The sequence below is a fragment of the Tupaia chinensis genome, unplaced genomic scaffold, assembly GCF_000334495.1.
Source record: "Tupaia chinensis unplaced genomic scaffold, TupChi_1.0 Scaffold143728_1, whole genome shotgun sequence".
Taxonomy (NCBI): domain Eukaryota; kingdom Metazoa; phylum Chordata; class Mammalia; order Scandentia; family Tupaiidae; genus Tupaia; species Tupaia belangeri.
Genome location: NW_006203577.1, coordinates 2,583,346 through 2,602,087, shown reverse-complemented (window position 1 = coordinate 2,602,087; position 18,742 = coordinate 2,583,346). Strand labels below are relative to the sequence as shown.

Here is an 18,742-nt window from a genome sequence, read left to right as displayed (position 1 = left end):
ATAATGTGGTTCTTGCTGTGGTTACTAATTGCAGATTCATGTTGCCAATTGCAGTGGTCGCTATGTCAATTTTGGCTTTTTCTCAGCAGCATTTGAGAAGCCAGTCTGTGACCTCTGTAACCCAGTGATGTCTAGTTAGATGTCCTGCCTAATATTTCCATCCCAATACATTGTCCTTCTCTTTTAAAAAAAAAATCTTCCTAGGAACTACTGATTTTCTTCTGTTGGTTGATTCTCCTCAGTCTAATCTTTAAAGATTCAAACACTTCATTTCTGGTGTCACTTATCTATCAATAGTCTTTTTAGATAATGTATTTATTTAGTTTTTAATTGTCAGAGGGAATATGTGCTTACCAGAGACAAAGAGGGAGAGGCAAAAAGCACTCCCTTAGTGGAGCATGGTCACACCACAATCCCTTCTCCTAATTCCCCCCTGCCCCTTTTCAGGAGTTTGGATGCATATATGCACACAAACATATGCACATGCCAGTGTTTTTCGAACCTCTGGGGCTGGGACTCAAACTTGTAAATAGCTGTGTGTTGTACAGCTTCCTTAACTACTAGACTACAAGATCAGCACTATCAATAATGTTTTTTTTTTTTTTTTGAGTAGGCCCATTGGTGGGGCAAGTAGATGGTGTAGTGGTTATGTTACTGGACTCCTACATGACTGACTGGGGCGCAGTGGCTTGGAACTCACACTGGATGAGTGTGTGTGCATACCCATGATCCCAGGAGGAGAATGGAGAAGGAATTGTAGTGTGGCTATTCTCCACCCCCCCCAAAAAAGGTGATTTCTTGATTTCACTCTCACTGTTTTTGTCTTTCTCTCTCTGCTGAGTGCACACATCCTATGGCTAAAACCTTTAAATAAATAAATAAAAATATAGTAAACCCATTGATATTTTGATGACTCCCCAATTTATATCCCTGATCTGTTTTTAGTTGCAGATTTATGAATTCAGTTATCTCTTTCACATCTTCACTTGGTTATTTCTTAGGTCTGTCAATCATAGTATGTAAAAAACACAATTTCTCATTTATATTTTCTTCACCCTCAATTTATAGTTCTTCCCTAAATCCTAGGTAGTAGTGTATTCCTAGTTGTTAAAAAAAAAAAAAAACAAACTTACAGATTTTGAATCCTCTTTTCCTTCAACATCATTCATCAATGATAGGTCATCAATCAGCCAAACCTGTCAGCTTTACCTACATAAGACATAGAACTGGTCCATTAAACAAGTCTCCTACTTCCATGGCCACCATCCACATTGAGCAAGTGTGCTTTCTCTCATGGACTATTTACTATAATAACTTACTAGCTGTTCCCTCAATATTTTCTCCACACACATACTATCTGTTATAAACACAGTGCACTTAAATCCATCTATAAATCAAATTGTGTTGAATGTGTTTTCAGTTCTTTCAGTGTCTTCCATTTGTATTTAAATTAAACCTAAATGCCCTTTAATGACCCTATAGAGTCTTTCACAGTCTTGGTCTTTATCTCCTGCCAGTCATCCCTTGTTCACCAGGCTCTACTTGTTTAGACCTCACTGCCTTTTCTCAGACACTTTCTCCTTAAGTTCTTTGTACTTGCTCTGCCATTTTGTGTTGGATGTTATTTCTCCAGAATATTCTATGGCTAGATGGTATTTGTCATTCAAATCTCAACTTGGATATCAATTTCCTGGCTAGGCCTATCTTGATGATGCTATATAAAGCTGTTTCTCACCTTTAGTTATATTAGGTTGAATTAATCATGATTTGTAATTGCTGTTTACTTGATCATTCAGTACTTGCTATTTTCCATGACAGTTCAGTTCATGATAGCATGGCCTTTGTCACATTTCATCTGTATTTCTAGCATCTAGACATTTGGTGTGTGAATGGCTATGTATTTATTAAGCAAGAAATAAAAACAGAAATGAATAAATTTGTCTGAATTTTCCTTAGTTACTTCACTACTCTTAGAAACAGTCTGAAAACTTACCTGATTGTTGGGAGTGAAAGAAAATACTCCTTTCACTATTGAGTTACTATCTTTCCAAGACTTCTCAGAAGTAATATAATCTCAGATGATAAACTCACCTACCTTGGCTACTTCATCTTCATCCTAGATGTACCACTAAGGATGATGTACAGTAGGAGTTCACTAATACCGGGCCCATTTCTACCTCAGTATCCTTTGTCTCACTGCTGTCCACAGAGAAATAGAATGTTGAGGTGCTATATTTATATATTTTAAACAATTATTTGTTTAATTTTAGTTATTATTCTTATTATTTAATTTGATGAGAGAGTCAGATATATATATAAGAGAGAGAGAGAAAGTGAGAAAGCAAGCCTCCAGGTCCAGGACTTCAATTGCGATCAACCACGTGGGAGTTCAGTACCTTAACCACCACACTACCTATTGGCCCCTGAGGTGCTATATTTACAATTTACATATAGGTTTTAGGATCCACAATAACTTGATGAAGGTTTTAGGGTCCACAGTATAGAGATATCAAATGTGGAGCTTCCCAGATTCTCATTATTTCCACGGTTTTTCTGTTGCTATAGCAAATAAATCCACGTAATCGCTTAGGTGGAGTGCCAGGAGAGTATATTTTAAAGACAACACTAAAAGAAATATAAGCCTTAGCTGATGCAACTAATTTCCCATTGTTTCTTTAGCTTACAAGACACTTAAAAAAAATCTTAAAACTTATCAACTTAAATCAGTGGGCATCTTTTGCACTATTAGATTCAGAGAAGGAAGTTAACATAAAAAACTACTATAAAAGTCATTCTGATTTTTACCAAATTTATTGATGAAAATATTTCAATATCTTTTCATTAATAAACATTTTCTTTTCTGTATACAAATTTCATGACTAATCTAGGCTGATTAGTAACAAATTGATCATTCCAAAATATTTTTATCATAACACAAACAATGTGCTTTTGATGAAATGTTCCAAATAGATAGCTCATGAATGTTTTATGTACAATGCAAATAACATTTCCCTGGGAGATGATTTACATTTAATTGGAATTTTCCTTGCCACTTTTGGCATTTTTTCATCTCTAATTATAAGCTTATTATTGAAGATCTCATCTTTTCACAGTCACAAATGCATCCATGCCTTTTGTGGAGAAATTTTCTTCAATAAGAAATTAATAGTTCTATTTATGCTCTTTATTTTATAGAAGCTTTCTGCATAAATTCGCCATCTTTCACTTATGGAGTATTTGTCTTTTATCCATTGGTCTACAGTCCTATTTTTTTTTTCTTTATGACAGAGAGAGGGAGAAAAAAAAGAGAGACAGAGATAGGCATTTTTTATAATAAAAATATATATTATGTTAATATATTTTATACATTTTATAATAAAAATATTATGCTAATATATTTTATACATTCAATCACCGTACCTCGCTGCAGCTTGTAAAATGAATTACCCAGCTTGAATATACTTCATACCAGTCCAGCTGAAGATATTATACATGTTATCATCAACAATCATCCATTTCTGTGTCCCTTAAAAGTCTCTATTTCTCTCCTTGAGTCTTTTCTTTTTACTCTTCCCCTCTCGCCCACCTTCTTCCCACAGGCATTCTTGACAGGTTCTCCCTGTGTAGTGATACTCCTGCCCCAGCCATCCAACTAGCAGGATTATAGGCATGAAATTGTGTGTGATATATTCATGTTGGACTAGTGACTGAACAAGGGTCTCCCATGTGACTTCTGGCTTTCTATACAGTTGGGCTACCTGGGTGCTACTGAATTTAGAACCCTAACATAATGTTTGAAGGTATTGTAACAATATTTATTTAATCACAGTTTATATTAAAAACATTTTTTAATTGCCAGAGGGCATATATGTACACTAGAGAGAGACAGAAAAACAGAGAGAACAAGAGAGAGATGATGAAAACACCTCTTTCAGTGAAGTAAGGTCACTCTGTAATCCCTTCTCCTCCATTTCTCCATCTTGTCAGGATTTGTGGCATGCATATATGTGCATCCAATGCATTTTTCAAGTTGCCAGGGCCAGGATTTAAACCATGGTTAGTCGTGTGGGATCTGATTTCTTTAACCACTAGACTACAGGGCCAGCTCCAAAATTAATAACTCAACTGTGAATGCTATCAGTATTAATTTCTGATACATTCATAGACTTCTACTACATTTATTAGAAACTGTCACCTTATTGATCACCTTATTGAGACTTTTCCAGATGTTTAGCTTAGTTGATGATCTGAAAAGAGATGTTAAACTAGAACCATGATAATGAACCACTTGCTTTCCATAAGGATGCAAATAACCGAGAGATGCTATTACAGTTGTTCTAAATTAGTCCTATAACTTTGCATCTGGAAGCATGATTTGGATCTACCTACCAGAATGTCCTCTCCTCTTTTATTTAACCTTAGTATATCAATCTCTATTTGCTTTGAAATGCGCTTTTGAAAATATTAACTCTGAAGAGAAAAGAGAGATAAGAGGCAGAGACAGAGAGATATAAAATCACTTCTTCATGAGGCTCTACAAATTACAATGATAGGTATACTTACTATGTTTTAAGAGCAATTAACTACATAAAGCCAATATTGACACAAGAACTAAAGACAACTAAGAAACATCTTAACTTCATTTGTCATAAAAAAATGGTAGTTTCTCTTCAGACCAGTTTATTTGATAAGCATATTCTTCCCTTTAGAATATACTTTACTTTCCAAAGCAACCTTAGAGATGCTTGTCTTAATTTATTGTTCCCGAGTATGAGAATAAATGAGTGGCTTGATGGGTAGATTAGAGCTATCGACTCACTGACAATCACAGCTATCTCAGTCTCTGGCATGAAGTAGCTAGAGGTGGCTACGAGAAAGGCCAAATAGTAGATGGCAAGAGGAGGAGAAAGGAGATGACCGCTTTCATAGCTCTCACGTGGGCTTCTGTGCTGACGTCTCTGCACCCTGTGGCATTGAGCTGCATCTGCCTGGTGTGTCTCCACAGGGAGACAATCAAGAGGACAAATGAGATCAAGGACATGGAAAAAGGCAGCAGCGTGAAGAGGTTGAGAAATGCCTTGGTGGAAGCATATTGAAGTTTATTTACTCTGCACCTCCAAGTTAAGTTTGATTTCCCCTTTGACTTGACACAGTGCCTGAAATCATCATTCAAATTCTCAGTGACTGGAAGGGTAACAAACACAGAGAGTACCAAGCACCCTGGTAGAATCCTGAGAATTGCTCTGTCAATTCTCCACTTCATCCAGAGGAAAAGAGGGTGGAAGAAATTAGCTATCTTGAAGAAATAGAAAATGCTGAGGCAGGAAGCCAACCAGACACTGAAATGGTTGGTGAGCATCCAGAAGAAGTCAATGAGTCTCATCTGTTTACCTGAACTATAGACATCTGGATACAGCACCAGTATAAAACAATCCAATAGTATGATACACAATAGACAAATTCTGGAGACGGCAAGACTTGTGAGGATTAAATCGATGAAGGCAATCTTCCTGCTCTTGACCCAGTCCTTGCAGTTTATCAACCCAATGAATACATTCCCTAAGATCCCCACTGAAAACTCTCCAGCTACTATGAGCATTAAAATATTCTCCACCTTGTCTGGCATGTTCAAATAGAGAAGTATGCAATTAGTTTTGAGTCAACCTGATGCAGTTGGATAGCTACACCTGATTCTTAGTTTTTACTGTAATTTTCTTTACCTCTTCTCTTGTAGTCTGTCTTGTGATGAAGACTGATGTGATAAATGAAGACTGAAGCTACCTTCATGAAATTCTAATTAGCCTTGTTGAACAATGTTCTTGGTAATCCTTGCTCTGGCCACTGTATGTCCATGTACCTTCTCAGTAGGCTGTACTTTTCCACATATATTAATTTAGTCTGAGCTACTGTTTGCTAAGATGCAAATCGATCCAATTCCCTTTCATAGTCCTGCAGTGTCTTTCTGAGGCAATTTTGGATTCATTAGTCTATAATAAATACTAGTAACCTCAATTATTTTGTCAGAATTTAGCAAATAATAATGCAGGAGACCCAGTTAAATTAGTATTTTAGAAAAACTAAGCAATGTTCTAATGTATGTTCTAAATTGCACAAGACAGTTCTTTAAGGAAGTACTGAAGTTTACATTTGAGTTCTGTATTTTGTACAGCAAATCCAAATGTCAAGGATTTTCTAGCAATTAGGAAATTGGCAAAATTAACATTTGTGGGAGAATCCTCATTGTGTCAAATAATATTGATTATCAGTAAAAAATTCAAAGCTTGAATCTGTATTTAGAGTTGTATGTTATCAAAGAATTTAAAAGCTCAACACTATATTTAGTTCCCCTCAAGTTTAGCCTATTTTAGTTGTTCACATAAATAGCTCTATGTTACAAATTCTCTTAAATAAAAATAATGCTTTTTCTTAATGGTCAAGTGACAGCTGAGGGTCATTACTTTATGATGCTATAAATAATAAGGTTAAGGGGTCATGATAAAAAGACAACTGACTAAACTTAAAATTTTCTTCTTCTTCTTTTTTTTTTTAAATTTATTTGCCAATAGTTATGTGCTCTTGACAGAGAGACAGAGAGGAAGTGGATAAGAAAACAGTGGGTCAGTGGTCACACAACAATTCTGACTCTTCCACTTCTCAATCCTGTCAGGACTTTTGGCACTTACACATATGTGCTTGGTATGTTTTCAAGGTACTCTTGCCAGAACTCAAAGTGCAGTTAGCCATGGGGGATATAATTTCCTTAATCACAAGGCCATGAGACTGGCCCTAAAGCTTTCTTGTCAATAAAAGTATTCTCAGGGAAACTTTGGAAGGAGTTGGATATGTGTATTTCCTTGTTTATGATGTTGGGATGATGGGTGTTTGAATATACCCAAATTCACCAAAACATGTACACTAATATGTGCAGTTCTTTTTTTATTTGTTTGTTTTGGAGAGATTTTCGCTATAGGGCGCGTGCGCTCGTCAGACAGAGAGAGACAGAGAGACAGAAAGCGAGAAATCACCCCCCAGGGGAGATGGTCACGCCGCAATCCCTTCTCCTCCATTCTCCTCTTGGGATCTTGGGCACGCACGCACATGCGCCCGGCGTGAGTTTTAGGCCACCGGGTCCGGGACGTGAACCACAACCACGTGGGAGTCCAGTGACATAGCCATTATGCTAACTGCTGGTTCCCTGTGCAGTTCTTCATACATCAATTATATCAAAACAAAACCATTAAAAATATCTCTAGGACAGTTGTATACATGATAAAGAAAGATATAAAATCTTGTATTCCACTCTATTCTCCAATCTCCTGCATACCAGATTGCATTTATCTAAGACTCTGAGTTCTTCTACCAGGAGATTGAATATTAAAGTCCCCACTATCTCTAGGGACCAGTAGATGGCATATTGCTAACATTACTGGACCACAAAGTAGTTGATAATGATTCAAGTCCCGGACCTGTCGGCTTAAAACATGCCAGGTGTGTGTACTTCTATGCCCCAAATCCCAAGAGGAGAATGGAAGAGATGGATTGCTGTATGGTCATTCTTCCCAAGGTGTAATTAATTTCTTGCTTTCTGTCTCTCTCTCTGTCTATCTATCAAGGTCATACATCCTTTAGCAAATATATGTCTAAAAACAAAAACAAAAACAAAAAAAGCCTCTCTAATTAGAGTTCTGGGAAATACTTTACTTTATAATGTTTCTTTGTATTAATTCTTGAGTATTTTACCACCATCTGGGATTGCGTATCTTCTCTTACTCCTCCTTAAAGAACAAACATTCACTCCTGAGATGCAGCCCTGACCTTTTAATACATTGTATAATTATGCTACATGTTCTTGGGTGACTGTTTTCCTCTCATCTTGCAAATAATCCCTGTTATAGGGACATAATTTCTTCTACTGGATCCTGGTAAATAAAGTGCTCAGAACAATAGCAATATTACTGTCACTCAAATAATTTTTAGACCATTTTATTTTGTTTTATTTTTGAAAATAAGTGTAGAATGCATATATGTCAGTGTTGAATAGCATGGAAGTTAGGTAAATATAATAGTTGAGGAAAAAAAAGTTTGCAATATAACATTTAGTCACGAGCTTACTATCTTGAATTCCAATCATTGGAGAGAGCTGAAACATTGGGGATACAGAAAAATAAAACATGGAAGAAGCAATTTCAGACTAATGGAACAAAGTACTAATTCTATAAAACATTTATTTTATCTAAATCTGCTGAAAATATAGAGTATATTCTAGCATAGAATTTATAGTTACTTTGTAGAATACATACATTTATTCCATCAAATGAACATCGATTTTCCTGTCTTATACAACAAATGATAACATAAATAACTAGCATATTGGAAATATAGTTCATGATGTATATACTGAGTACTAAGATTAGTATTTTACAGAGTAGATTTCATATAACAGGAAGCAAACAATTATTTATTTTTAGGTTATTAGTATTTTACTTACAACTAAAGGAAATGAGTACATTGAAATAGATTAAAACTGAACAAAGAAAATGTTGGGAGTAAAAATAAAAATGTACAAGGATTAGCAGTTGGCGTAATGGCTGTCACTGAACTCTCATGACTGTGATTCGAGTCCAGGACCCGGTGGCTTAAACTTACGCCAAGCACGTGTGTTTGTGTGCCCAAGATCCTGAGAGGAGAATGGAGAAGGGATTGCGATGTGGCCATCCCTCTTGGTTGTGATTTCTCGCTTTCTGTCTCTCTTTCTTTCTGTCTTTCTGGTGAGCACACGTGTCTTATAGCAAAAAAACCTCTAAAAAAAAAGTAAATAGTAAAAAAAAAAAATGCAGAACCAGATCATAACATACATCACCTTAGATATGCCAGACCAAGTTTCTATATATCTTAGTGAGGAGAGATTTGATTTTTAGCTTTTTTTTTTTTTTTTGTATCTACTTTGCACGTTATAGACATATATTACTTTTTTTTTGAAAGCTACAGTATATAGTTATTCCATGATATATGCTAATTAATTCCCAGCTAATTTATTTATTTATTTTTTTGCTATCCTCTAAAATAAACTCCTTCCAGATCTTGTTAAAGAAAGTAACCCAATTCGTTCCCCAGCATCTCCATGCCTCCTCTCCGTTTTGGGAACCAGCAGTTAGCGTAATGGCTATGTCGCTGGACTCCCACGTAGTCGACCGCGGTTCACGTCTCGGAAGCCTTGTTGAACAATGTTCTTGGTAATCCTTGCTCTGGCCACTGTATGTCCATGTACCTTCTCAGTAGGCTGTACTTTTCCACATATATTAATTTAGTCTGAGCTACTGTTTGCTAAGATGCAAATCGATCCAATTCCCTTTCATAGTCCTGCAGTGTCTTTCTGAGGCAATTTTGGATTCATTAGTCTATAATAAATACTAGTAACCTCAATTATTTTGTCAGAATTTAGCAAATAATAATGCAGGAGACCCAGTTAAATTAGTATTTTAGAAAAACTAAGCAATGTTCTAATGTATGTTCTAAATTGCACAAGACAGTTCTTTAAGGAAGTACTGAAGTTTACATTTGAGTTCTGTATTTTGTACAGCAAATCCAAATGTCAAGGATTTTCTAGCAATTAGGAAATTGGCAAAATTAACATTTGTGGGAGAATCCTCATTGTGTCAAATAATATTGATTATCAGTAAAAAATTCAAAGCTTGAATCTGTATTTAGAGTTGTATGTTATCAAAGAATTTAAAAGCTCAACACTATATTTAGTTCCCCTCAAGTTTAGCCTATTTTAGTTGTTCACATAAATAGCTCTATGTTACAAATTCTCTTAAATAAAAATAATGCTTTTTCTTAATGGTCAAGTGACAGCTGAGGGTCATTACTTTATGATGCTATAAATAATAAGGTTAAGGGGTCATGATAAAAAGACAACTGACTAAACTTAAAATTTTCTTCTTCTTCTTTTTTTTTTTAAATTTATTTGCCAATAGTTATGTGCTCTTGACAGAGAGACAGAGAGGAAGTGGATAAGAAAACAGTGGGTCAGTGGTCACACAACAATTCTGACTCTTCCACTTCTCAATCCTGTCAGGACTTTTGGCACTTACACATATGTGCTTGGTATGTTTTCAAGGTACTCTTGCCAGAACTCAAAGTGCAGTTAGCCATGGGGGATATAATTTCCTTAATCACAAGGCCATGAGACTGGCCCTAAAGCTTTCTTGTCAATAAAAGTATTCTCAGGGAAACTTTGGAAGGAGTTGGATATGTGTATTTCCTTGTTTATGATGTTGGGATGATGGGTGTTTGAATATACCCAAATTCACCAAAACATGTACACTAATATGTGCAGTTCTTTTTTTATTTGTTTGTTTTGGAGAGATTTTCGCTATAGGGCGCGTGCGCTCGTCAGACAGAGAGAGACAGAGAGACAGAAAGCGAGAAATCACCCCCCAGGGGAGATGGTCACGCCGCAATCCCTTCTCCTCCATTCTCCTCTTGGGATCTTGGGCACGCACGCACATGCGCCCGGCGTGAGTTTTAGGCCACAGGGTCCGGGACGTGAACCACAACCACGTGGGAGTCCAGTGACATAGCCATTATGCTAACTGCTGGTTCCCTGTGCAGTTCTTCATACATCAATTATATCAAAACAAAACCATTAAAAATATCTCTAGGACAGTTGTATACATGATAAAGAAAGATATAAAATCTTGTATTCCACTCTATTCTCCAATCTCCTGCATACCAGATTGCATTTATCTAAGACTCTGAGTTCTTCTACCAGGAGATTGAATATTAAAGTCCCCACTATCTCTAGGGACCAGTAGATGGCATATTGCTAACATTACTGGACCACAAAGTAGTTGATAATGATTCAAGTCCCGGACCTGTCGGCTTAAAACATGCCAGGTGTGTGTACTTCTATGCCCCAAATCCCAAGAGGAGAATGGAAGAGATGGATTGCTGTATGGTCATTCTTCCCAAGGTGTAATTAATTTCTTGCTTTCTGTCTCTCTCTCTGTCTATCTATCAAGGTCATACATCCTTTAGCAAATATATGTCTAAAAACAAAAACAAAAACAAAAAAAGCCTCTCTAATTAGAGTTCTGGGAAATACTTTACTTTATAATGTTTCTTTGTATTAATTCTTGAGTATTTTACCACCATCTGGGATTGCGTATCTTCTCTTACTCCTCCTTAAAGAACAAACATTCACTCCTGAGATGCAGCCCTGACCTTTTAATACATTGTATAATTATGCTACATGTTCTTGGGTGACTGTTTTCCTCTCATCTTGCAAATAATCCCTGTTATAGGGACATAATTTCTTCTACTGGATCCTGGTAAATAAAGTGCTCAGAACAATAGCAATATTACTGTCACTCAAATAATTTTTAGACCATTTTATTTTGTTTTATTTTTGAAAATAAGTGTAGAATGCATATATGTCAGTGTTGAATAGCATGGAAGTTAGGTAAATATAATAGTTGAGGAAAAAAAAGTTTGCAATATAACATTTAGTCACGAGCTTACTATCTTGAATTCCAATCATTGGAGAGAGCTGAAACATTGGGGATACAGAAAAATAAAACATGGAAGAAGCAATTTCAGACTAATGGAACAAAGTACTAATTCTATAAAACATTTATTTTATCTAAATCTGCTGAAAATATAGAGTATATTCTAGCATAGAATTTATAGTTACTTTGTAGAATACATACATTTATTCCATCAAATGAACATCGATTTTCCTGTCTTATACAACAAATGATAACATAAATAACTAGCATATTGGAAATATAGTTCATGATGTATATACTGAGTACTAAGATTAGTATTTTACAGAGTAGATTTCATATAACAGGAAGCAAACAATTATTTATTTTTAGGTTATTAGTATTTTACTTACAACTAAAGGAAATGAGTACATTGAAATAGATTAAAACTGAACAAAGAAAATGTTGGGAGTAAAAATAAAAATGTACAAGGATTAGCAGTTGGCGTAATGGCTGTCACTGAACTCTCATGACTGTGATTCGAGTCCAGGACCCGGTGGCTTAAACTTACGCCAAGCACGTGTGTTTGTGTGCCCAAGATCCTGAGAGGAGAATGGAGAAGGGATTGCGATGTGGCCATCCCTCTTGGTTGTGATTTCTCGCTTTCTGTCTCTCTTTCTTTCTGTCTTTCTGGTGAGCACACGTGTCTTATAGCAAAAAAACCTCTAAAAAAAAAGTAAATAGTAAAAAAAAAAAATGCAGAACCAGATCATAACATACATCACCTTAGATATGCCAGACCAAGTTTCTATATATCTTAGTGAGGAGAGATTTGATTTTATTGACTTGAATTTTTTATTCTTTTTTTTTTTGTATCTACTTTGCACGTTATAGACATATATTACTTTTTTTTTGAAAGCTACAGTATATAGTTATTCCATGATATATGCTAATTAATTCCCAGCTAATTTATTTATTTATTTTTTTGCTAACCTCTAAAATAAACTCCTTCCAGATCTTGTTAAAGAAAGTAACCCAATTCGTTCCCCAGCATCTCCATGCCTCCTCTCCGTTTTGGGAACCAGCAGTTAGCGTAATGGCTATGTCGCTGGACTCCCACGTAGTCGACCGCGGTTCACGTCTCGGACCCGGTGGCTTAAATCTCACGCCGGGCGCGTGTGCGTGTGTGCCCAAGATCCCGAGAGGAGAATGGAGGAGAAGGGATTGCGGCGTGACCTTCCCCCCTGGGGGGTGATTTCTCGCTTTCTGTCTCTCTGTCTCTCTCTGTCTGTCTGGCGAGCGCATGCGCCCTATTGTGAAAACCTCTCCAACAAAAAAAAGAAAGTAACCCAAGTGAATCAGTCTGAGACTAGTTATCCCCATCCTTTTATTTAGTTTGTGAGGGGCACTTATACCCCTTACGGAGAGATGTCTGAAATATATATATTCTTTTTTTTTTTTTTAATTCCTTTCATTTATTTTAATTTGACCAGAGAAAGACACAGAGAGAGAGCAGGAAAGTGAGAAAAAAAGCCACCAGGTCTGAGACTTGAACCACGGTCGGCCATGTGGGAGTGTCCAGCGACTTAACCACCACGCCACCTGCTGGTCCCGAAACACATCTATTCTTATTCAGGTACTTCAGACAAAGCAAATTATTTGAAAGAAAATTTAATTTAGAAGAAAGTGAATAGGAAGTACCAAAATAAGGTCAATCAGAAATTATTACCTAGGAACCACTTTAAAGCATCACACAGGAAGTGGAACCAGACAGGCCAGGGGAGACCTGATTTATTCATTGATGCGTCAAACAGAAGCGATTCAGCAGAAAGAGAAATACATGATGGAAAAATGAGAACCTAGTAAGAGTAGCTCAGTTGCCATTTTCAAAGAGCCAAAGAAAAATTTTAATGGGGCAATATAGGCCTAACATTTGCACAGAGGAGATGAAAAGAGAAGCATGAGCTCTGGTAGTAGTGGATGAAAGTTAGTGTAGAGGGGGGATTAGACGTTAACTCTGTGTCTAGTCTCTCGCACTAACTCTGTGGTAAGGAGACAAGCAGAAGAGCTGGCCCCACAGGCGAGTGGTCAGGGAAACCGAGTCCCACAGGGCAGACCACATGATTTGAATCCTGAAAAACATGCTGAGAACATGTGCATGAGTGCTCAAAATCCTGAAGGGATGGGGAAATGAGGGAGAAAGGATTACAGTGTGACCGTGCTCCACCTGGGCATGCTTTCCCCCACCTCTCTGTTTCTCATGTCCTCTGGCAAAATTCTCTAAAAAGGGACAACAGGATGTATTCATCAGTTTGCTAATACATTCTGATAAAATTTAAAGATACACAGCTCATGCAAGCACATGGCATGGTGTGGGAGGTGCTGGATCCCACATGGCCAGCTGCACGGTTCTAGTCCCAAAACAGTGAGTTAAAAAGTGTGTGTGCATATCCAAAATCCCAAGAAGAAAATGGAGAAGGAATTCTGGCTGGCCATTCTTGGCAGGAGACTTTTTTACTTTCCCTCTCTGCCTCTCTTTGTCTCTCTCTCTTTCTCTCCAATGTATGCGTGCACATTCTGGCAAAAATCTAAAAAGAAAGAAAGAAAGAAAGAAAAAAGACATGCATTTCAAGGAAATTAAATAACTGAGAAAATGAGAATATACATAAAAGAAAAGGGCAAGTATTTTTTTAAGAAAATAAGATGTACTTTAAAGTCCATTTGTAAAGCTAACCTTTTTACATCACGCAGGTTATTTTTCTACATGTGAGCATCTTGACAAATGTCTGTCTCAGTTTATTATTTCCAATAATTAAAATAAATGAATGGCCTAAGGGACAGAGAATTGCAACAATCTCTCCAAAAATTATAGCTAAAGTGTTATCTCTTATAAGATAGCTAAAGTTTATGAAAAGAGAAGCCACATAGTACATAATAAGAAGAAAGAGAAACAAAATCACAGTTTTCATGGCTTTCACATGTGCCTCTGTACTGGGGTCTCTAAATCCTGTAGCGTTGAGTTTCATTTGCTTAGTATGTCTCCACAAAGATATTATCAAAAGCAAAAATGAGATCAGTGACACAATAAACGGGATTATTAAAGAAAGATTAAAGAGAGTCAATGGATTGAAGTATTGGAATTTACTCACATGGAATAGATCAGTGCCATTTTCTTTAGGTTTTGAAATTTTAAAATACCAATAATCACAAATGAAAACCTTTGCTAGTATAAAGCTGACCAATACGGAAATAACAAAACACCCCAGAAGGATCCAGTGAACCATCCTGTCGATTCTCCACTTCAGCCAGAGAAAGAGTGGGTGGGAAAAACTGGCTATCTTGAGAAAATAGAAGACATTGAGGCAAGTGGCAAGCCAAGTACTTAAATAGTTGGCAAGTGTCCAGAAGGCAGAAATGACTACCCTTACTTCATTAAGATCATAAGCATCTGGATAGAATATTAGAAAAATGGCATTTAATACCATTGCACCAATCAAACAAATTCTGGAGATAGCTAAATTGATGAGGATGTAGTCAATTGAAGAGATCTTTTTCTTCTTGATCCAGCTAATCCAGTTGACCAGTCCAATGTATCCATTCCCTAATATTCCTATTAAGAATTCTGCAGTTAATATGATCACCAAGATGTCTTTGATATATAACATGTTTCTAGAAAGAACACCCTGATTTCAGATATCACTGGAGATGGGCTCATTTACAAATGGCTAGTAGCAATATGATAAATTCTTCAAATCATACATGTTTACTTGTCATTATTTTGACTTTGATATCATTCCAGAAGTTCTAAGTTCTCTTCCAAAATAGGGTCATTTCTGTATTCCTGAAGTGTAAACCAGCTGATAACTCCAAGCAAATTCCTTGAATAGTTATTTATAACCTGAAAAAATTATGATTGTTACCTTATAGTGAGTGACAAGCGAAATGTTAGGCTGAAACGCCTTTCATGCAAATCTAGAGACTTATGTTATGAATTTGCGATGAGCTTATTGCTTTAAGTTCTATATTTAGACCTATAAGACCAAATTTTAAATAGGGGATCACAAAGTAAATGAAAATATGTGTTTAATAAACATCAAAATGCATACATGTAATGTCATTTTCATCATGATACATGATAAATTACTCATAAGCATGTCATCCAGGTGGAAATAGATTTTCATTTTCAAAATGGATGGTCCAATTAGAGTGTAGACAGTTAACATTCAGAGGACACTTTTATATTTATTAAAATGTTCAATTAAGGAGGGGTATGATGCGATGCTGTTTATAATATTTATAATGTATTTTCTTTCTATCCAGTTTATTAGAAATGAAAGATGCCAAAGCCAGCAGATAGCATAGTGGTTATGTCGCTGGATTCCTGTATGACCAACCACAGCTTTAGTCCTAGACTCTTGGTGGCTTCAAACTCATGCCAGGCGTGAGTGCATGCATATCCAAGATTTCCGGAGTGTAACAGATGAGAAGGGATTGTGGTGTGGCCATCCTCCCTAGGGGGTGACTTCTTGTTTTCTGTCTTTGTCTCTTTGGTAAGAACACATGCCCTAGGGCAAAAAAAAAAAAAAAAAAGTCAAGTAAAGATTTACTACTATCTTTACTTTTATTTAACATGAGGAAGAACCTCAAGACAACTCCCTGAAACATTGTCTCTTCGATAATAAGCATTTTCATTTAAAGTGAAAGGAACTCATGCTTTACATTATTCTAGTTCAAATTAAATTCTTGTATGATATTTAAGATCTTACAGGGCATGTTGTAGTTCTTTCTTTAGATGATGCAATCATCTAAAATATTTTCTTATCAAACATTATTCCAGGAAATAGGAGTAATTCTATTATTCAATCAGATTCATTATTGGGGGTGGAGGGGATATGGATTAGTCCACAATACATCTGAAGGTAGTCATAAAAAGTTTAATGAACTATGGTTCTTCTCTTTGTACCTAAATAGTTTAATAATGTAAACAATACATGTAGTATTTTTCATATGCCTTATGTATATATAATGTATAATAGAAAAGCATGAATAAATAATGTGAAAAAACCCTGTTACCTGTAAATATTATAAGAAAAAAATAGAAAATGACTCTAATTAAAAAAAAACCCTTCGAGGGAGGTTTTCTGAGTTAAAAGGATAGAGAGAACTTCCAAGGAATCCTTAAGAATACACTCTTAAGACTGCTATGTAAAGCTAGGGTTGTTTATAAAACAACTGGAAGAAGGGGCAGCAGGTGGTGTGGTATGTGAGGCACTTGATCCCACATGGTCTGCATTTGAGTCCCAGACCCAGTGACTTGAAAAATCACACCAGACAAATGTGTCCAAAATCCCCCCCTCCAAAATGAAAATGGGATTATGGTGTGTCCTTACCCTATGAAGATTGAATTCTAACTTTCCTTCTCTCTGTCTCTCTGTGGTAAGTGAACAAGACCTATGGCAAAATTCTAAAAAAATCAAAATAAAAAAATTAAACAAAGAAGAAACCCTGAAGGTATTCCAACCTTCTTGCTCAAGGTGATTCTATTATATGTATTCCTAACAGTACTAACACTCCTTTCCTGGGCAAATCTTCATTTTTGGAGTCACACTACTTATCCTACATCATATGTCATTGTAGGCAGAATCTCACAGAAGACTTGTTTTCTTGCCTATTGATCAATATGAATTTTTGCAGAAGTAAAAGGGACAAGGCAAAAAAGATATGGACTGGTCTTTGATTCAAAGCAGATCGTTTCCACATCACTGATATTATAGAAAGGGCTGATGAGTACTTCAATCTCTTCCTCCCAGCTTTTTTATATTAAATTCCTCTAGTCATGAGTTCAAGGCTTTTGTCAGTACATGGTAAAAAGAAATGAGACCTCTTTACATTTAATCAATGTGAAATGTTAATGCATGAATTAGATTCATTTTATCTGTAGAGATATAGAAATCACATGTGATGTGATGATAATATTAAATTCAAAACTAAGCAAGACAAAAAACTGAAGGATCATAAAAAGAGTTTTTAGAATAATGATAGATATGAATGATATTTTATATAAGGAAAAATCAATACATACATGTAGAAGAAAGAAAGTCTTTGGTTAATTTTTTTTCCCTCCTTCTATTAAAGATACTCTCTTGGGGTCTCTGAAGACCAAAAGGCTTCCTTCCTTTGTGAAAACCCTTCAGAAACCTTAACATTCCCAGAAAAGCTTCCCTCAGCTTGTTGTTCCCCATTATCAGGACAAATAAATGGCCTGATAGGAAAATGGCAGTTATTATACCACTAATCAAAATCACTTATTTTCTCTGGGAAAACAGAAAGCTCCCGCTTAATATAAGGAAAACTACATAGTACACAATGAAGAGGAGCAGAAAGATGACCACTGCTTTTATGGCCTTCATGTGAGCCTCAGTGCTCGTGTCTTGATTCTGTGGCATGAAGTTTCATTTGCTTGGTGTGTCTAAATAAAGAGAAAATTAACAGGAATAATAAAATAAGGCAAAGAATAAAAGGAACAGAAGCCCCCAGGTTCATACTAATCTGTTTCACAGTATTTGGGATTTTACTCACTTTGGAAACATTACTTGAGGAAATAATGTTTTCAAGACTGGCTTTGAAGATGATGATGGTATCAACATTCATTGAGACACTAATTTTTAAGGAGATGAAAATGGATGCCAGAAGAATTCCAAGAATGATCCTGTTTGTCTTTAGTATTAGCCAGAAAACAAAGGGTCAGATACATTGGCTATCTTGAGTAAACAGAAGACGCTGAAGCAGGAAGTAAACCAGACATTTGAATTACTGGAAAATGTCCAGATAACATCCAGTGTGTTCACTACCTTATAACTGTCATATTTTCCTGGAGAGACCAGCAGGATGAAGCCATCAAAAGTTACTACACACAACACACAGATTCTGGAGATGGCCAAGCTGATCAGGATAATGTTAATTAAGGTGATATCTCTTGTCTTGAACCACAATGCAGTTAATTAGCACAATGAATCCATTTCACCAAATACCTATTGTTAATTGGCCAGCAATCAAACTAATGTATATTGCCTCTTTTGTCCTTGACATGCCAGTAGAGAGGTCTGATTTTGAGTATCACTGATGATGAGTTGACTTTCAGTTGACCAGAGAAGAATGGCGTGTAAGTCTGGCACCTAGGCCACGCTGCTATTGTCTTTATTTCTCCTTTTTATCAGCCATGACCCAGTTCAAGAAAATAGGCTGTTGTGTTCTGC

The 18,742-nt window shown here is 36.2% G+C and overlaps 2 protein-coding genes and 1 pseudogene across 2 annotated transcripts; all 3 read right to left on the bottom strand.

Annotated features, from left to right (window-relative positions):
* Positions 1-4,670: 4,670 nt before the first annotated feature.
* LOC102483218 (taste receptor type 2 member 7-like) lies at positions 4,671-5,626 on the bottom strand. Its single transcript, XM_014582665.1, is given in 2 exon segments — positions 4,671-4,894; positions 4,897-5,626. Coding segments are annotated over 2 exon segments (954 nt in total).
* An 8,598-nt stretch (positions 5,627-14,224) lies between these two features.
* Positions 14,225-15,151, bottom strand: LOC102482795 (taste receptor type 2 member 8-like). Its single transcript, XM_014582664.1, has one exon. It carries the CDS (start codon positions 15,149-15,151, stop codon positions 14,225-14,227), a length of 927 nt encoding a protein of 308 aa, XP_014438150.1.
* Positions 15,152-15,276: 125 nt separating this feature from the next.
* On the bottom strand, positions 15,277-18,575 carry LOC102500415 (taste receptor type 2 member 9-like; annotated as a pseudogene).
* Between the last annotated feature and the right edge of the window lie 167 nt (positions 18,576-18,742).